General features: G+C 51.0%; 1 protein-coding gene and 1 pseudogene across 9 annotated transcripts in view; one reads left to right on the top strand and one right to left on the bottom strand.

The window, feature by feature from the left end:
- Positions 1-18,491, bottom strand: part of LOC127031107 (zinc finger protein 707-like) — a 769,794-nt gene that overhangs the window by 481,069 nt on the left and 270,234 nt on the right. For 5 of the 9 annotated variants that reach the window (XM_050917859.1, XM_050917861.1, XM_050917863.1 and 2 more), the window contains exons 2-4: positions 14,540-14,649; positions 13,720-13,846; positions 11,810-11,892 (exon numbers count right to left, since the gene is read on the bottom strand). In XM_050917859.1, coding sequence (XP_050773816.1) covers positions 11,810-11,892; positions 13,720-13,846; positions 14,540-14,620 — 291 coding nt within the window. In that variant the 5' untranslated portion in view covers positions 14,621-14,649. Of the gene's footprint in view, positions 1-9,414; positions 9,542-11,809; positions 11,893-13,719; positions 13,847-14,539; positions 14,650-18,491 lie in introns of all 9 variants that reach the window. The other 4 variants (XM_050917854.1, XM_050917855.1, XM_050917853.1 and 1 more) reach the window with 3 other exon arrangements.
- The window catches only part of LOC127031106 (zinc finger protein 345-like), a 565,317-nt pseudogene that overhangs the window by 449,094 nt on the left and 97,732 nt on the right, over positions 1-18,491 (top strand).

Here is an 18,491-nt window from a genome sequence, read left to right as displayed (position 1 = left end):
CAGATGGATCAGACTGAACAGGGTTCAAACCTCCAAGAGGCTCTTACCTTCTAAACAAGGATGACTGTTTTCTAGTAAAATCACGAAAAGGGAAGGAGAAAACTGGAAAGAGGTTCCTCCTGGCGCTCACGTCTGTGAACCTGAATACTCTCTCAGTCCTCAAAGACAGACTTGGAGAAGGAGACTTACTGAAGCAAAGCCACAGGGGTCTCTGAGGTTTCCCTGGCCCCTGACTGATGTCAGGATCTCTCTGTGAGGTCACCACCTGCTCACCAATAGTCTTTGACCAATAGTATGAGGTCCTGCAAAAGGCCTTTGTGATGTCGCTGCCACACCCCTCCCTTGCTGTGCTAATGTGCTGCCCCTGGCCAGGCACTTTGGAGCTTTGAGGTACTCCCTGTGGATCACCTCACTCAAGAAGCTTTTCTATAGGGCATCCTCAGATGTCTGAGCACACGAGTGCCATGGCAATGAACTGACACACATGGCACCAAGATGAGATCATTAGTAGACTAACCTATAGGAGAAGGACACCCCAGCATTAGTAGGGGAGAAATCCCTACTGACCATGCATTACACCTAGCAGCCCCTGCGTGGGGTTGTGCGGGGGCTGCAGAGGGGGAGACCTGGGAAAGGGATGGATGGAAAATGTCTGTGCAGCCGGGACATGGCCGGGGGGCGAGGGGAAAAGAGCAGGTGACCCCCGAGGAGCGGGGAGAAAAAGGGGGGGCTGAGATCCCCTCGGAATTACCACTGCCCCCTCCGTGGGAACCCCCCTCCTCTCCTGTCCTGCCCCCTTTCTCCCTAGAGAGCAACAAGCAACATCCAGGGTGACCCCCCCTTCCCTCAAACCCCTGAGAAGTTCCCTGTTCCCCTCCCCCCATTGTGCCCCATTTTCTCTCCCCTTTGCCAATGGCCAGTTCAGATCTCAGGTTTGGGGTGTTTCCCCCCATTTTCACCTGCAGTGATTTGTCCTTGTGTAGGTGGGAAATGGTTCCCCCGAGTGATTTCTGAACTGGGCAAAGGATTAATGGGCAGAGGTTGGGGGGGGCCTGAGACAGGGACACCTCTGGGCTGGGCTGGGGGGGCCACTCTCTGCTGGCAACAGGGCGTGGGAAGGGCCAGGATGGGGAGGGGGGAGCAAGTGTCCCCCATAGAGAGGGTCCAGCCCCAGGCTGCTACCAGTAGCACATTCCTATCCTGGCCGGGGGGGGGCTTTCTCCAGCTGGGACCTGCCCCCTACGTAGCCCCAGGCTCTGACCGCACCAGCCCCGCCTGGAGCCCCCAGTGAGTGAGAGACCCCGGAGGGGGAGGGGGAGGGAGCACTGGGCCCTGACAGGAAAGTGACTCTCTCCCCTCAGATCTTGGTGTTTTCCTCTCATGTTATCAAATATGCAGTTTGTGACACAATTTCTTTGCAAACCTTCAAGATTCAAATAAAATAACCTAAACATTTGCCCCACTTCTCTCTAGTTGTCTATTTCTAATTGAATATGCCCTGAGATTTTCCTGTCTCTAATTATAAAATACTAAGAAAATCTCAGATTTACACCTTTTCTCAGATTATTGAACACAAAATGTTTGCAAATGTTGCCCATTTCCTCTTTATTCATTTATCAAGTATTCATGTGAAACACTCAGATTTTACCTCCTATCAACAACTGATATAAAATCCCTCTGATTTTCCACTTTCCTCTCTATAATTTGCAAAATGAATCCAAAATCTCTGATTTCCACCCTTTGTCTTTCATTTCTGAACACTGATCTGAAAGCTCAGGTTTTCCCTCTGTGTCATTATCAAATGTCAATTAACAATCCTCTCGAGTTTTGTGCTGTTCCTTGTTTCTAAATCCCAAAAACTTCTTCCTTCGGGGGAACCTGTTGCCCTGAGTCGCTCTCCATTCTGGATGTTGCAGGGGATTAAATTTCCCAGTGATTGTCTTTCCCCTCTCCTTTGAGAATCATATGTTCCCTCTTTTAGCTCTGTTAGATATTTGCCAAAGAAAGAGACCAGCCTGATATTTAATACACATCAAAGCCAGAGGCCTCCCCCTGTTTGGGGATCAGCGGTTCGCAGCTGGTAGTGGGAGAGTTGGCTGGCCCCTTTTCTTTTCTCCAGCTGTCACGGGATGAGGGGGTCACTCTGAGTGCAGCATGTCTTGAGAAGTATCCCAAACCACAAGACAAATGGTCTCTGTGAAGGGTTGCTTCCCACAGTGCTAAGATGTAGCCACCTCTGGCAGGATCCATGGTGGCTACTATTTGCTAGTGACAGGCCACGGAAATTTCTTACCTATTTTGCCCCTCCATGCCAGGCCTGCACAACATACGGCCCGCGGGCCACGTGCGGCCCGTGAAGTCTCACTGTGCGTCCCGCAGCCGGGAATCAAAGGGCTCTGGGCTGCCCGTAGCCGCGGGGAATCCAGAGCCCTTTAAAGTTCAGCCGCGGCCGGGATTCAAAAGGTTCTGAGCTGCCCGCAGCCGCAGGGAGCCCAGAGCTCTTTAAATCTCAGCCTCGGCCAGGATTTATAGGGCTCTGGGCAGGCGGGCGGGGAGCTCAGAGCTCTTTAAATCCCAGCCACCACGGCCGGCTTTAGGCCAATTCAACCAATTCCCCTGAATCGGCCTCGCTCCTAAGAGGACCCCGCACCCAAGCCCCAGTACCAGCAAAAGCCAGTGCGCTGTACCAGAGTGGCCCAGCTTCCCCAGGGGGCAATTTAAAAGGCCTGGAGCTCCCAGCAGGGGCTGGAACCCAGGCCCTTTAAATTGCCACTAGAGCCCTGCTGCTGGAGCCCTGGGGTATGGCTGTGGGGCTCTGAGGGCTATTTAAAAAGTCCAGGACTCCCATTGCTTCTACCTCCCCGGCCCTTTAAATAGCCACTGGAGCCCCGCCGCTTCCCCAGGGTTCCCGCGGCTATTTACAGAGCTGGGGCAGTGGAAGCAGGGGCGCCCCGGGCCCTTGAAATAGCCTCCAAGCCCCAGGCTGCTGCTGCTACCCTAGTGGGAGCGGGGGAGGAGGAGGAGGAGGGGGCACTCACCATAGAGGATGGGCTGTACTCCCTGTTCCTGCATCCCCTGCCCTGCCTGCAGCCAGCCCGTCCCCAGCCAGCCCCTGCTGCACCCCCTGCCCGCACCAGCCCCGCACCTCCTGCCCTGCTTGCACCAGTTCCTGCCTGCAGCCTGCCCATCTCCAGCCAGCCCTGAACCCCCTTCCCTGTCTCCAGCCAGCCCTTGCCACACTGCCTGCCCTGCCCACACCAGCCCTGCACCCCCTGCCCTGTCTCCAGCCAACCCCGTACCCCCTGCCTTGCCTTCAGCCCTGCACCAACCCGTCTCCAGCCAACCCCTGCCGCACCTCGCTGCCTGAAGCCAGCCAGTCCCGCACTCCTTTGTCTCCAGCCCTGACAACCCATGCCGCACCCTCCCTGTGGCCCTGCCTGAAGCCAGCCAGCCCACCCCACACCTCCTGTCTCCAGCCTGCCCCACACCCCTTGCCCAGCCTGCAGCCAGACCCTACCTCTCGCATCCTCCCCCTCCCACACCTCCAGCCAGCCCCATGTTCACTGGTGCCCTGCAGTTCCAAGGGAAGTAACCCTGCACACCTGCTTCAATGAGATGGGCAGGGAGCAGCTGGGACCCACACATGTGCACCCTAGCACACCCTAAGGGAGTGGCAGAGCTCATTTCTAGTTCAGACCCATCTTTTTAAAAAAGAACTTTAGGTAGGGTTAACATACATCTGTACTTTCCCGGACATGTCAGGCTTTTTGGTTCTTAAATCGCCATCCGGGAGGAAAATACGGACGTATGGTAACCCTACTGGTACAAAAAATACATACTGTGGCAGAACTTTTTATAGGGAACCGGTTGTTAAGAACTGAAAGGCTTTTTTTTCCCCAATCATCCCTGCGGGGCCCCGCCAAAAATGTTCAAATTGGGCCCCGCACTTCCTAAAGCCGGCCTGCCAGCCACGGCCGGGATTCAAAGGGCTCTGGGCTGCTCGCAGAGATTCCCGGCCGCAGCTGAGGTTTAAAGGTCTCAGGGCTCCCCACCGCCACGGGCAGCCCAGAGCCCTTTGAATCCCGGCAGCGGCTGAGATTTAAAGGGCTCAGGGATCCCTGTGGCTGCAGGCAGCCCAGAGCCCTTTGAATCCCGGCGGCAGCTCCAGCGGATGGAGTGGGGCTGGGATTTCAAGGGCTCAGGCTCCCCTCAGCAGCAGGAGCTCTGGGACCTTTAAATCCCTGCCCCAGCCCTGCAAAGCTCCGGGTTCCCCCGGTCGTCAGAGCCCCAGGCCCTTTAATTTGACCCTGAGGGCTCCCAGCCACCTCTTCGGCTGGGAGTCCCTGGTTGATTTAACATCAAGTAACACCTCCCCACCACCAACCTTCCTTTTTGACCCACAGCTGTTTTGGTGGGGCGGCGCTGGGGAAGGAGGGTTTGTTTCTGCAGGGCTGGGCGGGGTGTTTCCGCCAGGCTGGGAGGTCCTGAGTGGGGGGTGTTTCCACAGGGCCGGGGGGTTTCGGTCCTCAGCTGTTTTCTTTGGAGTATTGTGGCCCTCGCTGTTGTACTCAAAGTACTGTACAGGAACTTTTCAGGGGGATTAAGGCAAAATGCCACATTTATTAGTAATACAGGTATCAATTAATACCCTATGATATGCACATGAGATATATATCACAGTCATGCATTCACGCACACACACAGACATAAACACACTCCGTCTTGCTGTTGTTATCAACTAGTTGCTCCCCTTAACTGCACTGGCCAGGTGAGTTAGATGGGGGAGGGGTGGAGCCGGGCTTCTACCGATCCAAATCGATGGTCCGATGGTGACAAGACGAGATCCGGGGTCCTTCTGCAAGGCACCTCGCATTTATAGCAGCTTCCCTCTTATGCAAATCTAGACCAGATTCAAAATCTGGGTCTGCGTCCGTTGGTCTTTGTGCTGCTTTTCTCTGGGTGTTGTCCCAATGCTGCTCAAAGAGGGTGTTTTCTAAAGAAGGTGCTTGCTTCTAATCCCTGAGGCCATCAATATGTCTGCTCTTCTTTATTGGGCCCACTTGACAAGTTGTATTGTCCTTTGCTCTGGCTCCCATTCCCTCTTCAACTGTTGTAGCTGTCTGGAGGTGGGTGTCTTCCAAGCCTCACTCATTCACACCTCATTCAGTCAATAGAGCAATTGATTACAGAGTGCGGGGGAAGATCTTATTCTACTTCTAGCAAAAAGGCACATGTTTTCTTTTACTTTAACTATACTATCCTTAGGGGCTATAACATTTGATACAAAGTTTTCTACCAATTTTCTATATAGGGATCTAATACAAAGTTGTATGAAAATAGAGAGGCACAATGCCAAGTCATATGAATTACAAAATAACATCATGTCGGATGCAATGTCATAAAGATACTTAATACAGAAAGATACTTAATACAAAATAACACAATGCAACGTTATAAAGATTTATAGAGATAGTTAATACAGAGATTTCTCTACATCACCGCTTTACGAGTTGTGCAGGCCTGCTGACGGCATTTGCGGGGCTTCTCGCTTGTGTGGATTCTCTGATGCCGAATAAGGTGTGAGCTGTGATTAAAGGTTTTCCCGCACTCACTGCATTCATAGGACCCCTCCTGTGTGTGGATTCTCTGATGCCGAATAAGGTCTGATCTTTGAGTGAAGAGTTTTCCCGCACTCAGTGCATTCATAGGGCCTCTCCCTGTGTGGATTCTCTGATGCCCAATAAGGTTTCGAGCTGTGACTTGAAAGGTTTTCCCGCACTCACTGCATTCAAGTAGGATCCTCTCCCTGTGTGTGGATTCTCTGATGCCCTAATAAGGGCTGAGCTGTGATTGAAGGTTTTCCCGCACTCACTGCATTCACAGGGCCTCTACCCTGTGTGGATTCTCTGATGTTGAGAAAGGCCTGATCTGTAAGTGAAGTTTTTCCCACACTCAGCACATGTATTTTTTTGCTTTTCCCTGCAGATTTCCTGCTGTATTCTGGTTTCCTTAAGGCCCTTCTGAGTTCCCTGACAGGAAATAAATTTATCCATTTTCTCCCCTGGCTGGTTTCCCTGCTCTTTTTCTGGTCTGTGCTGAACCTCACACGTCATTGCATCACCTGCTGTGATAGAGACAGAAACCTCAAACAGGGATGGAAAGGGGAAGGCCAAACCAAAGCAAGTGCTGGAGAGAGGTCAAATAAAAATCAGGAACTCAGCTCCCCCCAACAGGAGAGAGGAGGGGATCAATTCAGCCTTCACATCCCATCCAACTTCACAGGGGGAAGGGAGAAAGCTACTGCCCGGTGTCTGCTAGCATCTATAGGAAGCCTTGAGCTATATTTACCCTGCGGATGCGACCCCTGCTACGGACAATAATGAACTGAGAGACTTCCCAAGAGCTTTGTAGGGCATCCTAGATGTTTCCTTCAGGCACTTACAGATTCTGAGTTGGTTTAATGTTTCCTCATCTGTGCGGGGAGATCTCAGGATCTCTCTTTCCTCTGAACCCTGGAGCTCTGGGACCCAATGCTCTTCCCCTTGTTCCAGCTGGGAGATCACATCACGTTGGAAAACCAGAAACTCTGCTCAGATGAAAGAAAACAAAGGAGTTCAGTTGATTTCATACAATTTGATCATCAAAAACATTCTATTAATTTATCTTCAGTGCTTAGTGTGACCTGGTGTGCCTGGGGCAGTCCTCACTGAAAATGCCAAGGTCAGAGCAGGCTGAAAAAGGGAGAGCAGATGCTCCTCAAACTGGTGGTTAACACTGAAGTTAAACTCACTGACCAGTCACAAACTGTGCTTCTGATCCCACACACTGGTTAACGAGACTCTGAAAAAAGAAATCACACGGCCCCCTCTGACTCCTAATCAGCAACTAGGTCCCGTACAGTGAGAGGTTATTTAAAAACTCTGCTCACTGTGATACAGCATGGCCAGAGGGCAGCAGGAGAGTGATCCTAATTGGATCCAGGAAGTGGGTGGGTAGGTTAGCCACATTACCCAGGTTTGGATCTCATCCAAAATACCATGCTGCCAGCCAATCCTTTAGCAGTTAAACTAAATGTTTAGAAGAAAGAACAAATGAAAGAATGAAGTTAAATTCCATCCTTCCAGACAATTCTTTAGCATCTAAACTAAAGGTTTAAAAGAAAGACAGACAGAAAGAAGTTAAATGGAAAAGCAGTCAGATACATTCCAAAATGGATATATCAGGTTCTTAGCAGTATTGGTGAGTTGCTGGCTTGAAAGTCTGTCTGGAACGCATCCACAGCTTGGATGGGTCATTCAGTCCTTTGTTCCAGGGTTCAGTTTGTAGAGAAGTTGCTCCAGAGGTAGGAAGGGGGATTGAAGACAAGATGGAGATGATGCAGCTGCGCTTTATATTCCTTTTGCCATGTGGCTTGTACTTCCTGTGTCCCAAACACAAGCTTCACAGCACATGGCATGGAAAAGCTTTGGAGGTTTCATTACACAGGCAAACCCTGGCATGTCTTGCTGACTCAATAGGTGTATCCCCTTGGTCCATGGGTTCATTGTACAGCTGATGACCCTCAATGGGCCATCAAACACGCTAGGCAATGTTGATGCCAATATGTCTGGGGGTGTCACCCAGAAAAACTGCACAAGTCTGGAAATACAGATATACCCTACATATCTGTAACTCACAATACAAAGGTGATAGAAACATAGAAACAAAATTATCATACTTGGCAAATCATAACATTTTCACTAACACTTTACATGGCATACCTAGCATGATTCATTGCAATTTTATCAGATTATATTATTTTATTATTAATACCAAAGTGTCCCACAATTTCATGCAGTCTCACACTTGCTAAACTAGTGAATTCCCAGGACCAGTTCCCCAGGTCCTTGAAGATGCCAAACATTGTGCTTATGAGGGATTGAAATACCCACATATCTGCTGGGAACACACACACAGACACTGTGTCAGTCTATACCCCTGTGTTCACTCTTCTAGAAAATTATGATCAATTTTGTACCCAGTATGGCTTGTGAGGTATCATTAGAAAACGCATAACCTACTGAATATTATCCTCCTGTTAAAATGTGTAGTAACACTGTATGTAAAATGGTGAGATTTTACAGTATGATATTACTGAAAAAGTTACAGTTCTGGGGAACACCCACAGACCAGTTCCTCAGAGACAGCAAGGCAAACAGCTGGTCAAAAAGCCATTCTCCTGCAGGGGGAAGGTGTGAAGACATTAAGGGCTGGTCTACACTACGGGGGGAAATCGATCTTAGATACGCAAATTCAGTTACGTGAATAACGTAGCTGAAGTCGAATATCTAAGATCGGATTACTCACCCATCCTCACCGCGCGGGATCAATGTCCGCGGCTCCCCCTGTCAAATCAGCAACTCCGTTGGGGTTGGTGTTGTTCCGGAATCGATATAAGCGTGCTCGGGGATCGATATATCGCGTCTAGATGAGACGCGATATATCGATCCCCGAGCAATCGATTTTAACCCGCCGGTACGGTGGGTAGTCTAGATGTAGCCTTACATTCCATCACAGGGACCTATTGAGGCTGTTGTGGAAAACGACCACAGGATTAATATTTGAATCAGCTCAGCCTGAGGCTCTTTTCTTGGTTACAAGCACGCAGGGGGCGACAGCTATTGGAATACTGTCCCCGAGCTAAAAATCACACAAGCCTTTTACAACTTAAAACCACAAACAATGACACATATGTTGCACATTAATTTCCTTATTTGGAATATATTGCAAAATATGATGCAGGTCAAAAGCAAGCTAAACAATCAGTTTTCCATATTTGGCCTTTCCTGTTATTTTTATTACACCTGGTGATATGGGAGCAAGACTCTCCATGTCTCAAGAAATGTCACTACCAACCTAGGCCATTTTCACATGCTAGGGTACAATCTAGATCAGTGAGGAGTTGTGTCATCTGTACTCCTGGGTGAGATTCAGTGTTCTGCTGCTGGAGCTCCCCTGTCTGGATACTCCCAGCCAGCGTTCAAGGACGCACTGAGTGTCTGTATGATAAGTAACCCTGGACTGGCACCTCTGACTCCAGCCGCCTGCTTGTTACACCCCAAGCACATTCTGGTTTGGGTAGAGAAGGCTCAGGGTTTGAGAGAAGGCTGGGGGTAGGAAGCTTCTGTTCATTATGCTGGACCTAACCCTCAGTTTTACTTGAGTAAAGAGGAGATATTTGACATTGTGTGATGCTGCTCCTGTGCTCTGTTCCCAAAGTGTTCTGCAGCAGAGGAGGGTCTCTGGTAGTATGTATGTTACTGGCCTATTGGGGTGATGCTGAAACAGGACAGGGTACAGATGGCATTGTGGGGGTGGCATGAACCTTCACTCTTCATTTCCCCTTCCAAGAACAGAAGGGACAGGAATCCTTACCCAGCAAGACCACCGTCTCATAGTTCCCCTGCATGACATCTCTGTAGAGGGCTCTCTGAGTGGGGTCCAGCAGAGTCCCCTCTTCCCTGGAGAAATACACAGCCACCTCCTCGAAGGTCACCGGCCCCTGAAAGAGCAGGAGTCCAATACTCAGTACCTGCTGACCCACTCACAACCCCACTATTCACGGAACAGCAGCACCAGGGAAATGGAAGCTCCGGGAGGCACATGTTAACAGAGTCCCACCCCACCTTGCTTACAGCAGCCAGGAGGCATCAGAGGGTAGAAAGAGAGAACCTTTGTGTCTCTCAGCTGACAGACAGAAGCAGGGTCTTCACATTTATCACATAGCTACTAGCCAGAGCTTAACATAGGAGATGGGGCTGTCTCTGGACCCTGATAGTGGCTCCCTGGTAGGAATCCCAGCACTCTCCAAATAAAATATATGGAAGAAAGGGGAAGTCAATCATAAAGAATAGAAGTTAAAAGGTCAGAATTGTAGTGCCCATTAACAAAGGTTTAGAGAAAATAGAGCCTATCAAACTAACGGGATATCCTTATTGGATGAGATCAAAAGTTTGGTTGCAGCTAATAGTATTCATGTAATATACCTAAACTTCCGTAAGGGACATGACTTGATCACCACAATATTTTTACTAAAAAAACTAGAATGATACAAAATAAACACGGCATACATTAGATAGATTAAAAACTCTGATAGTAAATGGGGAACCATGGTCGAGTGGATTTCTTTCTAGCAGGTTCCTGCAGGGATTGGTTCTTGGCCCTGTGCTATTTAACATTCTTATCCATGACTTAGAAGAGAGTACAAAATCATCACTGATAAAGTTTACAGTTGCCACAAAGATTGGGGTTGGTGGTAATTAATGAAATGCCAGTAGATTCAGGCTCCATCACTGAGAGTCTGGGAAGTTGTCCCAGCCCTGGCTGGAGGGTTATTTCCTGTTCCACAAAGAGGGGAAGTTCCATCCCAACTCCTGTGCCTTGAAATTAGGACCTGACACTACACCCCCATATTCATCATAGTGGTATGATTATAATATGATTAGGACATAATTATGATCTATTTTGTACAAGATGCATCATGTGTGGTGTCACTGGAAAAGTTCTGATTTGCTGAATATGATTATCCTATTTGTGTGCACATATCATGTTCGTATCTGAAGTTATGGATATTGACTCTGCATCTGTATTTCAAATGTGCTTACTCTGGGTAACACCCACAACGAGCCTTTCAGGTACAACAATGAAGAAGCCAGACAGTGCTGATGGCTCAACAAAGACAATGGACTGTGGAAGAGCTTAGCCTTCCTGTGAATGTTTCAGCCAGCCTATGAGTCATGGCTACTATGACTCAGCAGGGCCTGTGACCAGACCACATGACACTAAACTCCATTTTAGTACCTGTATTTTTCCACAAACTGGACTAGGAACTGAGTTTGGAACAAAAGGTTCCCACCATATGGAAAAGCTACATAAGGTGGGGTGTGACATCATCTCTTGGCCTCATTCCCCACACAAGAGAACTCCTGGAAACACCTGAGAAACAAAAACGGATGTGGGGGAAGTGCTGCTCCCAGGATCAAGAGATTTCTAGCTTGTGTATGGAAACTTGGGGGACTGCTTGTACCATCAGTCAGGGTGAGAAATTGCTAATTCAAATTCTATCCATCTAGTATGTTAGGCTTAGCCTGAGTTTTGGTTATTTGCTAAATAATCTGCTTTGATCTGTTTGTTATCACTTATAATCACTTAATCTATCTTTCTGCAGTTAATAAACTTGTTTGATGCTTTATCTTAACCAGCGTATTTTGAGTGAAGTGTCTGGGGAAAATCTCAGCTTGTTGTGCACATCTGTCCCATATCGAGGGGAAGGGGAACTATATTAATGAGCTTGCATTATAGAGATCCCCATGCACTATAAGATGGTATAATTCTGGATTTATACTACAGCAAGTGTGCAAGGTTGGGGAGTGGGAAATTGGCTCTTGTCTTCTATCTGTCCTTGAGTGGCTTAGGTAACGCACTCAGGTAGCTTAGTTGGCTGCATGGCGCCACCTGCTGTTGTGTTGGGTGATAACAGGCCCTGGAGAGGCTGGCGAAATCTCCAGCAAAGCAGTGTGAGAAGGGCCAGCCCAGCGTGAGGGTTAGAGGACACAGCAGTTCCCAGAAGCTCCACAAACTGCCTCCTGGGGGTGACAACCCATCACGCCCTACACTACACAAGTCTCAACAGGTTTGTCACATGCTGTCCCCTCCCTTTCTCCACCCGAGATATTTCCTGCTTCCCACCACCTCTAGCAATTCCCACCCTCTTATGCATTTACTGCTCCTCAACCTCCAAGCAGAGCCCGCCACCCTGATAATCTCTTACCTGAGCCAGCTCCATTGCAGCCATTTCCTTGCCCCTGGGAGGACGAGATGATCTGCAGCGAAACATGGATGTTATTCTCTGGCCTGCCGGGGTGAAAAGGGCAAGGTGTGAGAATTCAGACTAGGCTTTTGTCCATTCCACAAGCCGATTCCCCCCAGCTTTTCCCCTGCTAATGCACATTCTAGGTTCTGGCACACTGTGAAGCACAGAGTGACCTTATTCCAGTACAGGCCTAGCCCCCTCCCACCAGGGTGTAACCCTCTGACACATGGGGAAACCCTCCCAGTAACAGTCTCTCTCTTACACATATCAAGTTTGCGGACAACACCAAGCTGGGAGGGGTTGTAAGTGCTTTGGAGGATTGGATTAAAATTCAAAATGATCTGGACAAACGGGAGAAATGATCTGAAGTAAATAGGATCAAATTCAGTAGAGACAAGTGGAAAGTACTCCACGTTGGAAGGAACAATCGGAGGCCAGAGAAGAGCAGAAACAAAGGAGTCACTTTGGGGGATTCTCCCTGTCATTGTCCCCAAGGCAGCTGTCTCAGGTTTACAAAGGTGTTTCATGTTCCAGCCTTTATACAGTCTCTCCTGGGAGTGCCCCTTTCATGGACTGGGCCTAGTTTTAGTTTTTGGTAGTTAACAATCTTGGTTTATTGTTCATCTAACCAGTATGTGTGGATTGAAGTGTGTTGGAAACTCTGTTTGGGATAACAAGCTGGTGCATGTCATTTTCCACTGATGAAATGACAGACTTCATATGAGCTTGTGTCGTTCAGTAGCGTGCTGGACAGTGCAAGATGCACATTTCTGGGGGAAAGTTGGGCACTTGAGAATTTGCTGGTTTTCTCCTGAGGTGTAGTTCATGAGTGGCTGTCTAGCAGCACTCAATACTGTGTAGCTGGGAGTGAGTTACATGCTGGAGACTGTGTGTTAATTGGCCAAGAGGGGCTGTTCTCGTGGGAAAACAGTGGAAAAGGCACCCCAGGCTGGAGAACTGAGGGGACACAGCTATTTAACAGTCCAGATTGTACTCTGGGTAACGTCACAGACACTCATTATGACAGAGCCTCTTACAACACAGAGAAAGTAAATCCATGTCCCAGAAATCGAAGACTCCAGACAGAGGGCAAGTGTCCCTGGCACTGCTTCTTGCTGACAGAGAGGTTCAGAGACAGTGCGAGAATCCTGGGGAAGCTGGGAACAGGAAGCATGGGCTGGCGGGGTTCGGTGGAGAAAGGGAACAGGAAGGGCAGGGATATTACTGAATCCAGGATCTCAGCAGTACTAGATGACAGGATAGCACATAGTGCAGCCCATTGGAAAACACAATCCCAACTATATATACAAAATGATGGGGTCTAAATTAGTTGTTTCCACTCAAGAGATGGATCTTGGAGTCACTGTGGATAGTTCTCTGAAAACATCCACTCAATGTGCAGCAGCAGTGAAAAAAAGTGAACAATGTAGGAAATAATTAAGAAAGGGATAGATATGACAGAATATCTCATAGATCATATTTGTAAAAACAGCAAATAAATCCATGATACACCCACATCTTGAATACTGCATGCAGATGTTGTCACCCCATCTCAAAAATAGATATATTGGAATTGGAAAAGGTTCAGAAAAGGGCAACAGAAATGATTAGGGGTGTGGGACAGTTATGCCAGACCTAACCCCCAGTTTCACTTGAGCAAACAGGAGCTATTTGACACTGTGCAATACGGCTCCTGTGCTCTGTTCCCAAAGTGTTCTGCAGCAGAGGAGGGTCTCCGGTATTATGTGTGTCACTGGCCTATTGGGGTGATGCTGAAACAGGACACGGTACAGATGGCATTGTGGGGGTGGCATGAACCTTCACTCTTCATTTCCCCTTCCAAGAACAGAAGGGACAGGAACCCTTACCCAGCAAGACCACCGTCTCATAGTTCTCCTGCATGACATCCCAGTAGAGGGCTCTCTGAGCGGGGTCCAGCAGAGCCCACTCTTCCCTGGTGAAATACATAGCCATCTCCTTGAAGGTCACCGGCCCCTGAAAGAGCAAGAGTCCAACACTAAGGACTTGCTGCCCCACTCACAGCCCCACTATTTGTGGCAGAGAGGAGTGAATCAAATGGAAGCTCTGGGTGGATCGTAGTCAGGAGAGTCCCACCTCAACCTGGCTCAGAGTATCCAGCAAATGCCAGGGTGAGGGGATGAAGAGAGAGCCCCTTGTCTCTCCCAGCAGATCCATCACCCCCCTACTAGCCACTGACTGATACAGGAGATGGAGCCCCTAGCAGGGTCCAGGGAGAGCTCGCTGGTAGGACGCCCAACACCCTCCTCATTGTGAGGAGAGGGATATGAAGGGAGAGGCAGCTCCAATAAGCCTGACTCATGGGTGTCCCCTTCATATCTCACAGCAGCTGCTGGTTAGTGAGGTCAGGCTCCAGCACTAGGAGTCTGGTCAGTTTGACTAGCTCCATGTAGGTGGGTTATTTTCTCTCTTCACAAATTAGGGCATTTCCACCTCCAAACCTCCTGGGTCTGTTCCTAGAATCTAGGCCACTTAGTAAATAACTCCCAGCAGGTCTGCCACACCCTGGCCTCCTCCTTTCCCCACGCTGTGAATTTCCTGCCCCGCTCCAACCTCCAAACCAGACTCTGCAAACCTTCCCACCTCGGGTGTATTTGCTCTCCCTTTCCTCCAGCAGGAACCCACCAGCAACCCCCCGATAATCTCTACCTGGACTGACTCCACTGCAGCCATTTCTCTTCCCTGTCCCACGCCAGGCTGGGATGAGCTGGAGCAAAACATGGACGTCATTCTGCAGCCAGTCTGGGGGAGAAGGGCAGTTGTGGGCGTTTCAGAACCGGTTTTAGTTAATTTCACATCACAATTCCCGCAGGCCCTTTCCCTGCAGACAGACACCCTAGATTCTGTCATGCTAGGAAATGCTCAATCTGTTTATTACAATTTAGACCTGGCCCCTCCTGCCAGGCTAAGTCCACAGACACATTTTTAACCTCCCTTCTCTCTCCCCTCACCCCTTCTCTGAACACAAGGCTAGAAAAGAGCAGAACCAAAGGAGTCACTGTGGGGGATTCCCTCAGACAGTGACCCCACGGCAGCCACACCCCAGCAGGGGGAATATGGAGTCAGGAACTGGCTTTTGCTCTGTCTGATCCTTGTTTTGTTCACTGGAAAGTGGTTCTGCCCCAGGATGCAGCAATACATGTGTCTGGGTGGACTAGAGAGCTGGAAATCTCTCCCCCACATTCATTTCTCCCACTGCCCCTTTCAGTCTCTCCTTCCCCTGTCCTCTCTCCCTGCCCCTCTGGCTGGGACAGTCCCATTCCTGGGGGCTTTGCTCTCCCATGGCTGGATTTCCTCCTGGCAACCGCTAATGGGAGGAGAAATGAGGTGGGGTTGTTTGTGCAGAGTCACTTTCTTGCCAGACCCTAGGACATTCCCTGAGGTCTTTCAGTTACCTGGAGACTCTGGCTCAGAATTTAGTAGTAACAGGGCCCAGGGCTGCCCTAGGGGGCTAGGACCAGCTGCAGAAAGTCATCCCCTGGGCCGGGCAGAGAAGAAGCTTTAATTAAGGTCACTTCCCAGCACAGAGCCTCACTGGGGGAGCAGAAGCTGCCAAGCCTGGTCTCCCAGATCACAATGGAGGCTGCAGCATCTGACCCAGGAAGCTGAACCCCAATATCCTGAGCAGAGAGGGACAGAGCGTTTGAGCAGCTTCCCTCCTTTAGCTCTCTGGGGAGAGCAGCTAATGGGAGCCCCTCCTCACAGGGAGAATTGCTGATCTCATTTGCCCCACTGTCCATCTGGAATCACTCCTTGTCTTTCCATACAGTGACTCTGGATTAACAATGGTCTCAATGACACCGGATTTCAGAAAGAATGAGTCCAGAATGCTGTGGAAAAGACCATCGTGTGGCAGTGCTGACTCCCTTCCCACCTCCCTCACCCCCGCAGATCTAGGACAAGGACTGGGGGCACAAATTTTCCAAACGGAACCGAAAGTTCCTGCAGTTTTCAAAAGAGGAGAAAAGCAAAATCTGTGATTTCACACTAACAGTGTTTGCTAAGTGGACAGAAAGTTATCCCAGTGACAGGGTACGTGACTGGGGAATGGACTTGGTGACCTGGTGACTTGGAGCCAGGACTCTGGCACAAGTTGACCAGAGAGAAGGATCATGGTTAGCAGCAGCCCCCAGACACCCCCTAGTACCCAGAGCCCAGACCCCCCAGCCAGGGGCCCCAGACACCCCCCAGCCAGGGGCCCATCAGATATTCCCTGGGATGCAGCCCCCAGAGTCCCTGGCCAGGGACCCCAGATACCCCTCAAAGCTCCACCGGCCAGAGAACCCCCACCACACCATGATTGCCAGGTTAGGAATCCCAAAGGGTTCCCCCCACCAAGAGCCCCCAGCAGCCAGGGACCCCCTCAAGGGACCCCCCCACTGGGAACTCAGTCCCTCACTGCCTGCCTAGGAACTCCCCCACCCTCCAGAACGATCTACCCTGACATTTGCCTGGGACCCCCTCCTCTGCCCAGTGTGACCCCCTGATGCTTTACAGTGGGACTCCTCACTCTGCTTCCCTGGCATGCCCTGACCTAGTGCCAGGGATCCCCTCCTCCAGCTCTGTGCACTGGGCATGGCAACAAAACCAGGAACCAGCAGGGGAAGCACAGACAGAGCCCCTGGCACAGAACCAGGCTCCCTCTAACCCTCTGTCCCGCCCCCCCAAGAGACACCCACCCCCACTGTTCTGCAGCCACCAGGCCCCCAGCGATACCCACCTCCAGGACCCATAGCCTCAGGGATGGGCACATCACAACCACCCCCCCAAAACCCCAAACCTCCACAACCCACCAACCTGACTAGGGTACCCCCTGCCCAGCCACCCAGAGGCTTCCCCCTACCACAATGCCCCTTCAGCTGCAATCTCCCCACACAGACACCTTCCCTGCCCCTGCAAGTGTTACCTCACAGAGTGTGAGAAGTGGCTAGAAAGTTAACACCATCTCCTGCTGGCCAGTCACACAGGCAGAGGGAGCCTGGGGGGTGCTTCTTTAACAGGAGAATGGAAGGCCTGGAGGGCAAGAAAGGTCCACGGGCTGTCACTAGCAAATAATGGCCACCATGGATCCACCCCAGAGGCGGCTGCATCTTAGCACATTGGGAAACAACCCATCATATTCAATTAGAAATAAAACAACTAGAGAGAAGTGGGGCAAATGTTTGGGGTATTTTATATCAATCTTTGAGACACGCAGAGAGAACCTGTCACAAACGACCTTTGATAACATGAGAGAAAACCACCAAGATCGGAGGGGATTTGATGTTGCTATTAAATAACTAGTGGAAAAGGGGGACTGTTGGACTGGATTTTATATGACTGTCCAATACATAAACAGAATGTGATGGTCCCCCCCGGCCCCGGGGCAACCATTCACGTGAGCAGCTCAGAGCCCTTTGAGGAGCTGATTTAAGGGGGGGAGCTGGAAGGCTCCCTGGACAATGGAAGGGGGCAGCAGGGGGATTGGGAAATGGGGTCTGGGCAGTCTCCATGGGGGATGTGCTCCTCCCTTCCCTGCCCTGGCAGAGAACGGGAACCTCATCCCATCCCACTCCAGGGGCAGCCATGTTCTGGGGAATGACCCAGGGCAACAATTTCCCACCCAAACAAGGACAAATCGCTGCAGATAAAATGGGTGGGAAAATCCACCCCCCATCGAAGAGATTTTAAATTGACATTTGAGAAGTATGGAGAGAAAAGGGAAAATCAGAGGCAATTAGAAAGCTGATCATTGGAGGGGAGGAGAATCTCCTTGGATTTTATAGCCACGTGTGATAATGAGAGAGAAAAGGGGAAATCTTGAGAGAATGTGTGTGTGGGAGGAAGTGGCAAAAACAGGGACAGGATCCAGTTAACTCACCGTCCCCCACACCCCCGGGAATGTCCTGGCTGCACAGAGACAGATCAACCCCCCCCACCCCAGTGACCTCCCCCTCCCTGCAACTCCAGCTTCTCCCCTCCCTGACACCCCACACACACCAAAGGGGGGGCTCTGCCAGCGCCTCCCCCTGAGCTCAACTCCTGCTCCTCCCCCCAGCCCGGACTGTGCCCTTTAGCCACCCCCCGGCCCTGCCTCCAGCTGCCTGACCCCCCCCGCCCATCAATTTCCTGCTCAGCGCCCCCCCCCGTTACTCCCCCGCCCCGCTCCAGCCCCGCCCCCAGCGCCCGGCGGAACGTTACGGCTGGTCCGGGCAGGGGGAAGGACAGCGGCTTCAGCGGCTGTTACTGGGCATGCGCAGTGCCCGGGAGTAGCACATTGCTATGGGGAGCGATTTAATACACCGCCCCCCCCCGCCGGGCCCCAGGCTCCGCTCCCTCGCCGGGCCTCGGGCTCTGCCCCAGGCTCCGCCCCCCCTGGGCCGGGCCCGGGGTCCGCCCCTCCCCCCCACACGACGGCCGGGCCCCGGCCCCCCTATCCCAGCGGGGCGGGCGGATCCTCCTGCAGCTCCACTGGGGCCGAGGCGGCTCCAAGGCTTCTCCCAGGCTCCCTGGGGCAGAGTCACTTTCCCGCCCCCCAGCGCCTCTCACTCCCCAGGGGCTCCGGGTCACAATGTCCCACCGCCCTTCCCCCGCCTGCAGCTCCGGCTTCTCCCCTCCCGCC

Source organism: Gopherus flavomarginatus, chromosome 11 (genome assembly GCF_025201925.1).
Source record: "Gopherus flavomarginatus isolate rGopFla2 chromosome 11, rGopFla2.mat.asm, whole genome shotgun sequence".
NCBI classification, from domain to species: Eukaryota; Metazoa; Chordata; order Testudines; family Testudinidae; genus Gopherus; species Gopherus flavomarginatus.
This window is presented reverse-complemented; position numbering and strand designations above follow the sequence as displayed.